The 15,897-nt window shown below is 33.4% G+C and overlaps 1 protein-coding gene across 6 annotated transcripts in view; it reads right to left on the bottom strand.

Annotated features, from left to right (window-relative positions):
* LOC145254555 (protein transport protein Sec24A-like) overlaps nucleotides 1-11,962 on the bottom strand; it is a 192,953-nt gene extending 180,991 nt beyond the window's left edge. For 2 of the 6 annotated variants that reach the window (XM_080113080.1, XM_080113081.1), the window contains exon 1: nucleotides 11,607-11,962. In XM_080113080.1, the coding sequence (XP_079969206.1) occupies nucleotides 11,607-11,901 (295 nt within the window). In that variant the 5' untranslated portion in view covers nucleotides 11,902-11,962. The remainder of the gene's footprint in view (nucleotides 1-11,606) is intronic. The other 4 variants (XM_080113082.1, XM_080113083.1, XM_080113085.1 and 1 more) reach the window with 3 other exon arrangements.
* Between the last annotated feature and the right edge of the window lie 3,935 nt (nucleotides 11,963-15,897).

Here is a 15,897-nt window from a genome sequence, read left to right as displayed (position 1 = left end):
TTTCCACAAATCAAGGGGCCCCTTTCCTGTGGCTAACACTTGATCTCCAAGTCTGAGATACATAGACATTGGAATATTCCATGAAAGTTCTACTTTATATCTCAAACACCGAGTTAGCAAAGAAGTTGGGAACATAATTTTCCTCTCCCCAATTGACTATTTAAATATGTTATAGCATATCTTTCTTGTGATCTCAGGGCTTTACATTATGACTGAAACAGTTGCATTTGCAAGTGATTTTTCCAAGTGGTGACTAGAAATGAAACGCTTATCTTTTGGCGATTGTATTTCTTTCACCGACAATCTTTCAAAACCCGCAACCGAGTGAAAAATATCTTTTCAACTTTTTTTGTTTAATAAAACAAAGTTAAACTATTTAAACAATAAAAGTTTAATAGAACAATATACTTTTTTTTTAACGAAGGCTGTTTAAAAAATTATCTGAAGAAATTTAAAAAATATTTGAATTAAAATGCTTATACCTTCAAGTATCAACATAAAATTTGCTGTGTATTTAAAATTACACTTAAAAAAAAAAAAAAAAAAAAAAAACACAGAAAAATCTTTATGATGTACATACTCACAGAATGAAGAGGTCATATTCTAAAAATCATGTGGGTTTTGCTAGTAACTTTTCTATTTGGATAGTAAATGAAAATATTTACTTGTCAAAGGTCAACTAAAGATAACTTTGTCCGTAGAGCCTTGCGTCTCTTGTTTTACTGGATTCCAGGACAAGAATTCATCTCGTCTGGTGAGATATCCGGCTTCCTGCTGTTACTCAAGATAACATCACTTAGAGAAGGTGCACCATTCCTCACAAAAGCCAGTGTGGGTTAGCCATACTAAGGAGATTTTATTTGGGCTGCAAATACTATGTGATTTTGAATATTAAGTCAAGGTTTACTTACTGTAGGGAAAAGTATTCTCATGCCAAGTTGACCTGACAAACTCCTGTTCAAAAAGACCTTAAACACACAAAGATAGTGTCTAGTAGGCATTCCGATTGTGCATGTTTAGTTATTTTTGTTTTTTTTTGGACAGTGACAGTTTATGGAAGCCGTACACAGTGATTGACTTCCTAAGTGCTCAAGAGTTACCTTACATACATTATGTAGCCCCCTCTTCCTCTATTTTAGGGACATATATATTAGTTAAAAATCACAGAATGGTGAATTGGGCTTGAAACACTTGTCTAGCCACACTGAAAAACCATGGTACAGTGAAACTGTGTGAATGAGATTATATATATATATTACAAAGAAAAAAGCTAACTTACTGTTTGACCTACTTTCTAGGTTGTTTTTCGAACTACCAGCAAGAAAAAAAAAAAAAAAAAGAAATGATCCCCTGTCTCTTACACATACTAAACTGATCCCTGTTGACTCCAAGCTACTAAACATTACAGCATGTTTTTCACGGTAACTAGATTAGGGGAAAATCACACAATCCGATGATGTATAGTTTCTAAGAGTATCTTATATAGTTTCTTAGTCAAAAATGCATGTGAAAACGCAACTTTCTTTAACAAAATAGATCATCATTAAAAATATAATAAACCGTTACATTCGAATACATCAATATATAATTATGGTTTAAGAGGAGATTTAGTAAGATCAATTTTACACTTGATCTGAAATCAATATTGGGAGAGTTCCGTTGGATTTTACAACATCGTTTTTCCACTTATCATAGAGCACCTGTTGTGAAGGACAGTTCGTCGTAGTTGTAGCAGTACATAGTTTGATCCATTGGCATATGGAATGGATGACCATGAATTTCATTAAGATAATCTCGTTCATGGATACGATAGGGGCGCTACCGAGAAAACACATTTTCTTTTGTAAGGAACACAAATGAACCATAATACTTGACTCATTTTGTTTGTAATTGTAACCACAAATTACTTTGAATTAATTTCTCACCTTCACAAAGAAATCACAATGCTTACTTCATATACTCAAAAGTATTGATAAAACCGTTGCTACTTGGAATATGGACCATGCTAAAATATTAAGGTTTTATTTAAACCCATTCTTAAAATTGAGGGGGGAGAGGCGGTTTTAAACTATGCTGTAATTTCACCTAACAATTCAATAAACAAAAGATACATAAAAATTGAATTTAACCTGAAAATTCTACCCCCCAAAAAATAACTAATAAATATTCTGTATAAGTAACACGCCTTCATACCATTTTGTTTTTAACTAGCAGGTTGCCAGGCATTGCCCAGTCGTAAAATATGCTTAAACATGATATTTTAATTTATGTAGATTGCTTATGTATTATTATAGAATATTGAATATTATAGATTACAAGGAATAATTTGCCCGGTGGACTAATTCACATAAATAAATAAAAAAGTGATAATGATTGTTTGAATTACATCTGTGTTTGTTTATGTTGTGAAGGAACATAACTGGCTATACACCGGTTACAAACTGTATATATATATTGGACTGTTTGGCAGACAGCGGCAGACAAGCAGTCGCAGTAAGACGGATAGTCTTACGTGTTGATTATCAGACTTTCTTCCCCATACTTGTTACTATGTACTTCTATTTACCTTAGGCGAGCAGCCTTACGTTTCTGTATTATAAATAAACCCCATTACACATACCACTCGGTGTAACTCACGTTTGTCTTTATTTCCTAAGTATTTAGGAATATAACAGTTTACAATATCATGTCAACTGATATTTGGGCTTGACGATTTTAAAAATAGTTTTCTCTTATAAATAAAAAAGAATGTTTACAGGGGAATATTTTATGTTACATTGGCAAAGGTTACACCGATATAACAAAATATTCCCTTGTAAAAATTCTTTTTTATCTAGAAAAGAAGAAAGACTATTTTTAAGATCATATTTTTTTGATTGGATACTTACCAGATGAATATGTGTACAAAACATATCTAAGAACACTGCCAGAAATATAAATTAGCTTTATGTGAAATTTGCAAAAGATAGGCTCAGCCGTTTCGGAACCTATGAGGAAAGAACTCACACACCAAGTGACTAATGCACAAAAGTTGCTACATATCCTGGAAAAGTCGGCTGTCATGATTGAACTGTATATAAACGCAACTAAAATAGAATACATGCCCTTCCACTAAACCAGCCCAATTGAAATACCAGACAGAACACCACTCAAACAAGTAGACGACTGAATATCTTGGCAGCCACATCGTATTCACTGAATAAGACATCCATGTCAGAATAGCCAAGGCTTGGTGTGCACCTAAGCTGATGAAAGTTATATAGAAATCTGCCCTCTCGGGACAGATCAAGAAAAATTTATTTTTTTTTAGAGCGATAGTAGAGATGGTGCCACTTTATTGACTCTCAGTAAAAAACTTGAAAGTTAGATGGAACTTACACTAGAATGCTCTGAGCAGTGTTAACTGGAAAACACAATCAACCATTAATTAATGTCTGTATGGTCGGTTAGCCAGGATCTCTTCAGTAATAAAAGACCATGATATGCCATTGCTACAAAAAAGATGAGATCGTCAGTGATGTGGTATTGTGGGATCCTAAATACGGAACTGCTAAAGTAAGAAGACCTGTCAAAATGTACACAAAATTGACAGAAGGAACTGGCTTCCAACTTGAAGCTCTTCCCAAGGCCATGGAAGATAGAGACCTGTGGAGGCAGAGAGTCCATTTGGTCCAGGTAACCCTAAGTCCGATACAAGAATGCCATCAGCTAGAATAAAAACCAAAACATTTAGCACTCCAGTATTATTCATTACTATCTACGCTACTTACAGATGAATACTAAAACCTTAAAAAGTAACTGAATTTAGTATATAAACGTATATCTGTGCATGCGCAGAAGTAATACATTTAGTCAACTTAAGCCTGCCAAGTTTCAATTTTAACCCCTTAGCAGCTATTTTTACCAGCTAAAAAACAAACTGAATTTGTTTGACAGATCTAAATCCCTTATATATTAAGTTTCCAGAGCAAAAATTAACAGAGTAGTTTGGTAGAGACTGTTCTACACACAGACAAAGTCATTTATATATTTCTACTATTATAGAAAAGAAAATTGTGTGTATGGGAGTTCATTCTCTAAGTATTTTAAATGGCTGGGGTGCTTTTTAAAAATTTTGCACAAATGTACTTTATGCATCTGGCAGTGTTCTTGGAGAGGTTTCGTATGTCTTCGATAAGTATTGATGATCAAAAAAATCTGATGAAAGAAGGAACAGGCGATTTTGACCAAAGTTATCATAAACAGCCTAACATCACAAGTGCATTTGAGAAGTTTTATTATCGCACAAGCAGAAAAGCCAGGCATATCAGATCAACAGTTCTTTGATATGATAGGGACACATTCAAAATTAATGCTTCTGTTTAGAGAACTGAACTATGATACTTGACTTTGCATTTTAAACTTAAATTCAAGCCATTATATATAAAATAATTTTATAAAATCAACAGTAGGTTCTCTACAATGCAATATAAACTACAATGTATTGTGGACTAAGTCCCTGTGAGGAGGCATGTGAAGCTTTCTCCTGATGCACTTCGATGGGTCCCCAACTAGTGCAGGCAATACATCAATCTGCTTGAAAAATGGGTGATTACACAGATTCCGATGACAATAAAAATTTGGTAGTTAAGCATTCGTTGATCCTCAGTCAATCCCGGGCAACGTCAGCTCTTGCTGCTAGTATATAGATAGAGATAATTTATGGCTAGTAAAGAACAAAATGTAGATGCACGAGTCTAGTATAATGTTTTTTTTTTGTGCTGTTAAAGCAAAGAAAACAGTATTTATTCGACTGTGCCTGCACTGCATCATAAAAAATTTAAATGTGAAATAAATAAAATTACTTCCTCAATAACTGAAACTGGTTTTTGTTTACTTTTGTTGCAAAATCTGTAAATTTATAGATCCTTTCTGTCTGTTCACAAATTCCTTCTAAGGCTTTGGAGGTGTGTGTGTGTGTGTATATATATATATATATATATATATATATATATATATATATATATAGATAGATAGATAGATAGATACATACATACACACACACACATTATATGGGGAAACATGTTTATTTAATTCTATTTCATCTTTTATTTATACCAATCCTTTATCTTATAAAACTTGATGTAACTACAGAGCATATAACAAATAAATGCAAAGTCTATATTACATTATTATTTCCTCTGATGAGTTAAGAGTGGTATAAATTCAAAAATTGATATTACATGAATGATTCTGCGCTACGAAACAGGTGCTGTCAAGAATCGTAATTATTAGGTTGGTGCAAAAACAATATTGTTTTCTCACGTTACTTTTATATATGATTTCTGAATTAATTCATTGATATATATAGCCATGTTATATATCATTTTGAAGCGCATTTTTCGCTCTATCAAATCGTGTTATTCGTTACTGTTCTTAATCTCTTCATTTTTTGCAAGCTTTTCAACAGCATGGACAAAATTCAAGTCCACACGATTTTCTTGTTCCAGTTCAAACTAGGCCGAAAAGCTGCTGAGACAACTTGTGATATCAACGATGCGTTTGGCCCAGGAACCACTAACAAACATGTGGCACAACAGTGGTTCAAGAAATTTCGCAATGGTGACGAAAACCTCGAAGATAGATGAAGACGGTTTTGGCCGGCCAGCCAACTGTGGGTGATAAACATTTGAAAGCCTTAATTGAAGCTGATCCTTGCAAAACTACATAAGTTGCTGTTGAACTCGAGGTCGACCACTGAACAGTTGTTCGCCATTTAAAGCAAAGATGGAAGTCAAAAAGTTGGATAATTGGGTGCACATGAATTGAACAAAAAAAAAAAAATTGTTGTTTTGAGGGATCTTCTACGCTCCTTCTGCACAAACAAAACTACTCATTTCTCGAGTGGAATGTGAAGTGTGATGAAAAGTGAATCCTCTACAACAATTGGCGACGTTCGGCACAGTGGTTGGATGCCAGAAAAGCTCCACACTACTTCTTGAACCTGAATTGCACAAAAAAAAAAAATAAATGGTTTTGGTGACTGTTTGATGGTCTCCAGCCCGTCTCATCCATCACAGCTTCTTGAATCCAAGCAAAACGATTATGGAGGAGAAGTATGCCAACAAACTGACAAAATGCACCAGAAGCTCCAACGTATGTGCCGGAGATTGGTCAATATGAAGAGACCACTTCTCTTCCATGACAATGCTCACCCGCATGTTGCTCAACGAATTGGTCTACGAGACCGCCTCATCCGCCATATTCACCAGACCTCTCGCCCACCGATTATCACTTTTTCAAGTATCTCAACAACTTCCTGCGCGAAAAATGCTTCGAAAGCCGAGATGATGCAGAATCAGCATTCAATGACTTCATCACTTTCAGAACTCCGGATTTCTATGTTAATGGGATAAATAAACTTGTTTCTCGTTGGCAAAAAATGTGTTGATTTTAAGGATTCTTATTTCGATTAATAAAGTTTATTATCAAAGGAGTTATGATTTTTTTAAATTGAACGTTAAAAAACATTTTTGCACCAACCTAATACAATGGGTTTTTTTATTTACAACATGTAATTTATAAAAATTAAAAATAGAATTATTAATAAAAGGTTCAGGCCCTGGGGCAGGAGTACACGATGGTCCTCATTGAATCTCGGGAATAACCAAGTGCGCCTCAATGGGGTTGGAGACCAAACTTAACAAAATGTATTTCAATAATTGTCATTTGTTTAAAATTGAATGTTGAAAAAGATTTTTATGAACTTTTAAACTTAAATATTTTTGCAGGAATTAACGTTGTTACTGTTTCTTATTTAAAATCGAAGACAAAATTTTTATTCATTTCCGGCTTTATTGTTGAATGTGACTTATTAATGTCATTGGACTTACATGCAAGATACATTCTTTAACCCAACTCCAAAAATTGAATATTATAAGTTTCAAAAAAATAAAAGATGTAACAAAAGATGTTATAGGTTGGATACAAAAAGACTTGGAGATCCTCTTTCAATCCCGAGCAACGTCTGGTTTTCTTGGCAGTATTCAATAAAATATTGATAAGTATAACCAAGTGATGAACATACTTAATATCAAAATATTTCGATTTCATTTTTTAATCGTATATTTGTAACATTCATTATTAGGGGTAAATTCGGTTTTGACGCACAATGGCAGAAACAAGGTTTGTTGTTTGTGAAAGTCCAGATTCTAGAATTATTACAAAACATTTTAAAATAATTCCTGTATTAAAAAAAAAAAAAATACCGTAGAATTTTTTGGTAGGATTTTCAGTTTTTAAAGAGTCAATCCAGACCATTGACAGAGGATCATGAGTCAGTTTCGGAAATGGCTGAAGCAGTTTACAATTTAAAATAAATTTAAAAAAAAAAAAGGAGGGGGGGCAAACCTGAAAAATCTTTTTTTTTCTAGTTTTTTTTCAGCGGATTATTGAATGGACACTAATCTACCAGATTATATTTTAAAAAACGTAAGTATTTAAATATTTGTAGTAGGTGCTACAGGTTGAGATTTTAAAAAGTGAAATTCCAAAAAGTTTTTAAAAAGACTAATTCTGCGAAATTTGGCCTACAAACATTGAGTGATTCTAAAATGAGTGATCGATCGATTTAGAACGTTGTATTAGAAACTGAGCACCCCCTCGCCATAAATATATATATATATATTTTTTTTTTTTTTCGTTTTTGATAATCTAGCAGACTAGTGTCCATTCGATAATAATCCACTGAAAAAACTTAAAAGACGAAAATAATTAAAAAAAAAAAAAAAAAAAAAAAAAAACAGATAGGGGCAAGATTCTTCAGGTCCGATAAAAAAAAAGATTTGTGCTTATGCACTTTAGTTACAGCACTTTTTTTAATAGTATTTTCAAGTTGAATTCAAGTTTTACGATATTTTTTACATTAAATTGTTAAGTGAAAGAATAGTTAGAAAACATTCTCCTCTTCCCATGTTAAGAATGGCTTTCTAAGTAATATTATTTCAGCACGTTACGAAAAGTGCATACAAAGATTTTTTTCAATTCTTTTTGAGAATCTAACTCTTCACATGCTTAATGTCGTCTGCTTTGTTGCTTTTTTTTTTCCTCACGGCTTTCAAATCAAACTTCGGGACTGACTCTGGATTCTCCGTGAATACACGGAACTGAATCCATAAGAACCGGCATCCTCTGGATGACTATTTCTTATCTTTTTTTTTTTTTTTTTTTTTTTTTCATTGTTTAAAATCACAACAACATTAAAAGATTTCGCTTAACTAATATTTTACACTTGTTTTTAACCATCTTTTGTTCGATCATCATAATTAGGACACGATTTAAAAACTCTGAAAATGTAATTCGTTCTCTTAGAAAACTGAGCAACCCAATTTTTGAAGAACTAGATTTTAGGAATATTTTATTAAAATATTGGTTGTACGTACTCGGCGTTACCGGAAAGTTTCTACTTTCATTTTTATTTCTTTGTTCTTTTGTTTTGAAGTAAGATTTTGAGGTCTTAATTTTATTATAACTAAAGCTAATTTTATCAGTGAATGTTTTAATCTTTTCATAGCAAGTATGAATAGCTTCCAACAAAAAGTCACGAAGTAATTTTTTTTCTAAGCTATCTAAAAAAAAAAAAAAAAAAAAAAAAACAGCTGACTTGTTAACGTAGAAACAGAAATGCATTGAGATGAATTTAATTTCGTAATTATTTCATTTTTTTTTATTTCGTTTTAGTACTGTTGTGCTAAACTACTTGCATTTAATTGTTTAGAACTGATCTTAATTTAAAAAAAAAAAAAAAAAATCTTTATGTATATACTCGTCACCGAACGAAAATGTCATGTTCCAAAAACCACGTAATTTGATCATTTGATCAAGTAGCTTTATTTGGTAACTTTTTACGACATGCCCCAGTGCCCCACTGCCCCAGCCAGCGTATTATAACCATCCCAACCTCCCATGTTAAGAACGGCTTTCGGAATAAACACCTCAACCTCGAAAGTCGTTCTTAACATGGGGAGGTTGGGGGGGGATTCCGAAAGCCGTTCTTAACATGGGTGGTTGGTGTTTATACTACGCTGGGGCAGGTTGTAAAAAATACCCTTTATTTTTATACAGAAAAGTTCTAAACTATTTAAAGCAATTTATGTGCACTGAAATCAGTAGCATTATAAGGCTCTTGCATGTTTGAATTGTTATGGATTTATTTGCCTGTTTTTTTAAAGATGGCGACACGAAAGAGTCCAGTTTTGCTTACTCATAAAATTTTATTTTCTTAGTTAAAAATAAAACCACAATTAATTTACTTGATTTTTTGGAATATGGCATTTTCGTCCCATAATTTGCATTTTTTACGACCTGCCCCAGTGCCCCAGTGCCCCATATATGGGGTGTTTATACTACGCTGGCGCTGGGGTCCAGCGTAGTATAAACACCCTATATTAAGAACGGCTTTCGGAATAAGCACCCACCAAACTCCGTGTTAAGAACGGTTTTCGTGGTTGGGGGAGGGTTATTCCGAAAGCCGTTCTTAACATGGGGAAGTTGGGGTGTTTATAATACGCTGAGGAGGTACGTCGTAAAAATTAAACTTTTGTTTTGTTTGGTTAATTTTTACCTGGTTTCCAGCTTAACATTTTTCCTTTACAATGACGATTTTTGGGTATGCTGAAAACGATTATCTCATTTAAATTTTTGCAAAGGTGGGTTCTCTCTATCGTGCTAGAATACGACTCATACCTGAGAGTATCTAGTCTCTCTACAAGGCCACCACCATTCATTCGCCCATGCATTGCATGGAATATTGTTGCCAAATCTGGGTTGGTGCACTTGCACTGTGCATGCAGTGTGCACTGCATGCTGCATGAGTGCATGTGCATGACGTTGCACGTGTGCCCCTCTCGATGTACATATCTGACAAATTCGCTTAGCAACAAAATCACACCTATCAATGCTGATATACCTAAGTGCCAGAAAGCCTTCTACTCGAACAGATAGACTTTGGAATTCCCTTCCTGCTACTTGCTTCCCTAGTCGCGTCGCCCCTTACGTTCAAATGGCGATATGTCTTGTTAGGGGTGAAAACGCAAGTAAAAACAAATAAAAAATAAGAACCCTATATTTTTATTGAAATAAGTAATCGATTGAGAGATTTAAAAACAAATTTGTCTTAGTCACGCAGTCGAGAAACACACACACACACACACACACGAGTCGAGGTCACACGATTTCATGAAGATAAGAGATTCATAGATGAACAACGTATTACTGAAAACTTGGGTCCATTTTGGTCGACGTGGTAATTCCTCAACACTCGGTTCAGAGAAAATGAATTGTTGAAATCTCTTTCACCTAATTTTGTTGTTTTTTGTTTTTTTTATAAACATTTTGAAGACAATTGGCCTTGAATTGCCGGTTTAGTCTCGAAATATATTTGTACTTTGCCTTTTTTCGAGATCCTAAAGAATTTGAATCGAATTGTATTTTAGTACTTATGCAAAATACGGACTGTGCAGAAATAATACCCCATTCTTAATATGGGGAGGAAGGTTGACTAGTCTGTACTTTCACCTAACAATTTAAGAAAAGAAACCATATTAATTAAATTTAACTTTAAAATTCTATGTAGCATGATCCGTAGTCAGCATAAAACCCCAGAATTTGAACCCAATCAAACCACCACCACCAACTAATAAGGGTTAGTCTTGAGATTTAACAGAAACAGTTCAAATTCTTTACAACTTTTAATCGGCTTTTCTGATAGAATTTCCATGTTATTATCGACTAGTTATATTACATCTAGTCGAGATTTATCTTAAATTCGATTAAAATTTATTATTTGTGATAAAAGTTTATCTTATCTACGTTTTAGCGTAATTAATATTTTTAAAAACAATAAAAAAAACATGACTGCCAGCGATTAAAACATGGACTTAAATTTCCATTTTCAAGACTTATAAATATGTATTAAAACCAGTGGTACTTATGCACTTATGTTACCGCGCTATTTTTTAATAGCATTTTCAAGTTAAATCCAAGTTTTACGATATCTTTTTTATTACTAAATTGTTAGGTGAAAGTACAGAACAGTTACAACCCCATGTTAAGAATGGATTTCTAAATAACGTTATCATTTCAGCACAGTAGCATAAGTGCATGAGTACTACCAAAGTGAAAACAAGTGTATTTTTTAAGAGACCCTATTCTAAAAATTGAACTTATTTACATTTAAAAAATAAAAACGGGGGAGGCTAATGTTTTTTTTTTGGGGGGGGGGTAGTAGTAGAGACGGAAATATCCAAAATAACAAAAGGGAGAAAAAAAAAGGTTTAATTATGAGGAAAATGAAGGTTACATTTTTAAAGGCTACCGAACAGGACAAAATAAGGATACATAATAAAAATAGGTAGTTAAGAGTGTCAAGTCAATTTATGGATGTAGATATATTTGGAGAAGGGCCGAGGGGAGGGGATCTATCAAAAGCTATAAACAAGAGAACTAAATAGAAAAAAAGGGAAGAGAGAATCGGTCTCCTGTGATATATCAAAAATAAAATAAGGAAAAAAAAAAGAAACCGATTTTGAAATTTAATATATATAAGTAGATGGAGTAGAAATGCCTACCTACGGAACGGTTGGTGGCTTTCCTGTTGTAAATATAAAGGAACAAAGGTGTGTCTTCAAGTTGGGAAATAAAAAAAAAAATGGTCAATCCTTGGTTCCAGGAGTTTTCAGGTGTTGATTTTTTTTTTTTTACCTCCTGTGGCTTTTTTTTAGACTCTTTTTCTCTCCCTGGGCTTACGTGTTCTCCGTCGATGACAACGAGGTGGGAGGGGGTGCCGGAAGTGGACAGTGCCGCACATGCGCCGTGCAGACGACGTGGCACTACTTCCGGTAGGCACCACAATGCAACGCACATTTTATTCCGCAAACGAATACGCTTTGATATTTTTATGTTTTTTTTTCCAACTCCACTTTCTTTTTTAAGTGTTAAAAAAAGAGTAAATGGTTTAAATTAAGTTCCGTGCTTCTTTGGTGTCATTCTTCGTCAGCTGATCTGATATATATGTATGCCATGGAAAAGTCACTTCTGATTTATGTTTACCAGTTATTCTGTTATTCTAGAAAAAAAAACAGCCAAGTTTGTCTGAATAGTTAAAAACTAGTTAACATTAATTAGAAGTAACTTTTCCAGGGCATTCATATATATTAGATCAGTTGACGAATAATGTCAACAAGGAAGTACCGAACTTGATTTTAACCGAATAAGCACTCGTGTACTCGGAGGCTGTCCGAAAGCCAACTAAATATAGGCCATTTTTGAAATGAACTATTGCTTATTTCTAGGAAATCAAATTCGTTATATATGTGTGTGTGTGTGTGTGTGACCTAACGTCGTTTAACCCTTAAAAGAAATGAAAATCTACTTTTTTTCCTGCCGAATAGGCGCCCTTTAAAAATAATATGAAAGAAGAAATTTTGAAAAAAATAGAAATAAAATTTAGCATTTTACAAATGGGGATAACTTTCCTATATAAATTTAATGTAATATGTGCACCCACTTCTTGGCCACTTAGCGTTCAACGAGATATGTCACCCCATAGCATTTTTTCAAGTTTAGTTACTGGGGGGGGGGACATGGCAAATTCAAATTTTTTTGGCAGGGGGGAGGAGAGAGAATTACATTTGAAACATAAAATAACTATAAATTTCATTAAATTGGGCGGGGGGGGGGTTGAAACATAAAATAACGATAAATTGAAGTAATGTTTGGTAAATATGGCCTGGTAGACCAACACACAACCTACCTTTAAAAACTTATTTTCTATGAGTTTTTTGATGCGTTGAAAACGAATATCGCATTTAAAATTGGGTTCAGCAACTAGTTTTTATGATATTGTAAACATACTTTCTGCATGTTTCATGTAGTAATATAACGTGGCGGTCATATTTGGGGTTTGTATTACTGTACACATAGATTCAAAAAAAATGTCATAAAACAAATATATAACAAATAAATGTTATCAAAGGCAAGATAAGTTACTTTTCTACCTAACTGGATATGTTTTTAGTGTTTTTATTGATTGTAACATGTTTTTTGAGCTCGAAAAACAGTGTTTACCGAGTTATTGGAAAATTTTAAATGGCGCCCGAATCTCTCTTTGACACAGTAAGTTTGGGAAAATGAGTTATAAATAAAAAAAACTAGGCAAAATACGGTTAAAAACTCGCTCAATATATGTTACCGTGACATAGGCTGACACATATTCAGTGGCCTGGTAGACTAACACAAAACCTACCTTAAAAAAATTGTTTTCTAGGAGTTTTCAGGTGTGCTAAAAACGGATATTGCATTTAAAGTTTTCTGCAAATAATTAGTTTCCCCGGATAATAAGCAATGTAATTCTTTATGTTATACATGGTGGCGATTGTTGGACGCCCAAGCACACGCATATTTATTGGAAAGTGATCCCACACTCTAAAATGTTAATTTTTTTTTTTTTCAAAATTTCTTCTTTCATATAATTTTTAAAGGCCGTTTAAACGTATTAGGCAGAAAAAAAGTAGATTTTCATTTTTTTTTATTTTAGATGTTAAATGACGCTGGGTCACGTCGTAAAAAAAAAATACTGTCCATTCTCCTAGTCTTTGCCTTCTATCTTTGAAACGCCTCTACTGGGAAATGCCAGCACCACAATGCAATGCACAACATTTTATTCTGCAAGAGATGGCAGAATATTTTTTTGTGATCTTTTAAACCAACGCATTTCAGGTGAAAACATTATTACGTACTTATGTATTATGGCAAAATTAATAAAAACGATCCAGTAGATGATGTGCTAGAATTATTTTAAATTAAAAAGATCAGCCACAATTATGTTTCTTAGAAGTTATACTAATTTCGCCATAACATGTAAGTACATAATAATGTTTTCACCTGAAATACGTTGGCTTAAAAGATCACCAATGTAAACAAGTATTGTGTAAACACTAGCAGATTTGGACGCGTGCTAAAGTCTGACTTGCTAAGGAATCCAACCCTTTTATCTTAATGTATGGTTCAGTTTGTGGAGACTATCCTCCAGGCATTACCTCCTCCAGGGAATGCCAATTGGTCCATCCACTGGTCCATTTCATGGGGGAGGGGAGGGCACTGAATTTCCTTAAGTTAAATCGATCCTGTGCCATATCCAGTCTGAGTGGGAAAGAATGTAAATATTACTTATAAAGCTCCACTTACATGGCAAGTTTATTTACCATTCTTTCCACCAAGACTGGTTCTGGCATGAGGTTGGTTTAATGTGAGGGAATTTAGCTCCTCAAAAGGGAGAGGCACTTTGCATCTTTGTCAAATTTTACCATGATCACCTCCTTGCTAATTCAGGCACATCAGACGACTGGTAATGAACAACCACCATCACTTCTTTTCACAAAAGAGGAGGTAATGCTTTGGAGGTTAACCTCTTGTCAACGAACAGAATTTAACAAAAGAGTGAGGATCTTTGTATCCACTTGTTTGACAAGTAAAAAAAATACTTTAATGAATATCAGGTTATCTATCAAATATTCTTGTTTCAGTCGTCTGAATTATTTATATATATATAGTCTTTGAAGTTTTTAACCTTTAAAACTATACAAAAAAATATTTTTTATCATTCGTTAGAAAACCATCTAGTCAATAAGTCATTTAATCACCTGCAATCCCTGCATCAACTCGCTCTCGAATTTACTATAATACCAATAATTTATTTTTCAAGGGATCATCAGTTGTTTACCATGAAACACTGTTTTGAGGATTTAAAAACAAAACAGTATATTACATCATGTCTCCCCAGCAGTGTTGATCAAACACCCCCCCCTTAATCTTAGGAAGAAGACATGTTACAAACATTTGATCCAATTTCCTATTCTTAATTGCATATATATATATATATATATATATATATATATATATATATATATATATATATATATATATTATTATATAATTATTTAAAGTGAAGGATGGAGTTATGGACTAGTGCATTTGCACAAATTTGCATATTCCTCGCAAATAATTGTGACACAGTTCCCACACTGACATCAAACTGTGCACTTATTGTCTCTATAGACACACAACAGTCCATATCCATGAAATTCTGACTACCTTATTTCTCCCATACCTCTCGTCATCCCTCACAGAATCCCTACTTTCAAAAACTGATGCTTGATTCATACAAGATGGTCCAAAAGCAGTCTGAAGCATTACATACGTTTCTGTGGCATTTTTTTCGAGTTTAAAGCAGAATTTTATTGCATATTGTTCTTCTAAAATGTCCTCATGTCCTGATTGCATTGTGACAATCAGGCTTTAGTAAGGTGTTTTAGTGAGGTCCGTTCGTCATGGTGGATACTCAAATAGTATGTGTTGAATGCCTTTTAGACGTTAACTGGTTTTTATACTCTTTGCTCTTTGTGTGAGTCGATTTATATGTAAATTAGCTTAACTCTCACTCCATCTCGCAGGGAGATCTTTTCTCTGCTACAGTGTATTCCAATTCCTGCTGTAGCTGTTCATTTAAATCTGAAATCACAAAAATTGGTCAGTCATCTCATAAGATGTATAGCAATAACATACTGAATATACGAGTGTTTATGATAATTTTAAATGCCTGTACAAAAAAAGTCTGGAAACTTATTTAATGTACCTCATATATACAATCAGAAACATACAGATTCTATTCGACAACAATTCGACAGAAATACAAAAAGAACAATTCCTAAATTAGAAAAAAATCAAAAAAAGAATAATCAGAGACACTTCATGCTTTTTAATAATATTTATATATATATATATATATATATATATATATATATATATATATATATATATATATATAGTCTTTGAAATTTTTAACCTTTAAAACTATACAAA

This window comes from Euprymna scolopes, chromosome 30, assembly GCF_053919585.1.
Source record: "Euprymna scolopes isolate OS-2025 chromosome 30, ASM5391958v1, whole genome shotgun sequence".
In the NCBI taxonomy this organism is placed as follows: domain Eukaryota; kingdom Metazoa; phylum Mollusca; class Cephalopoda; order Sepiida; family Sepiolidae; genus Euprymna; species Euprymna scolopes.
The sequence above is the reverse complement of the archived record's forward strand: the minus strand, read 5'-3'. Positions and strand labels throughout refer to the sequence as shown.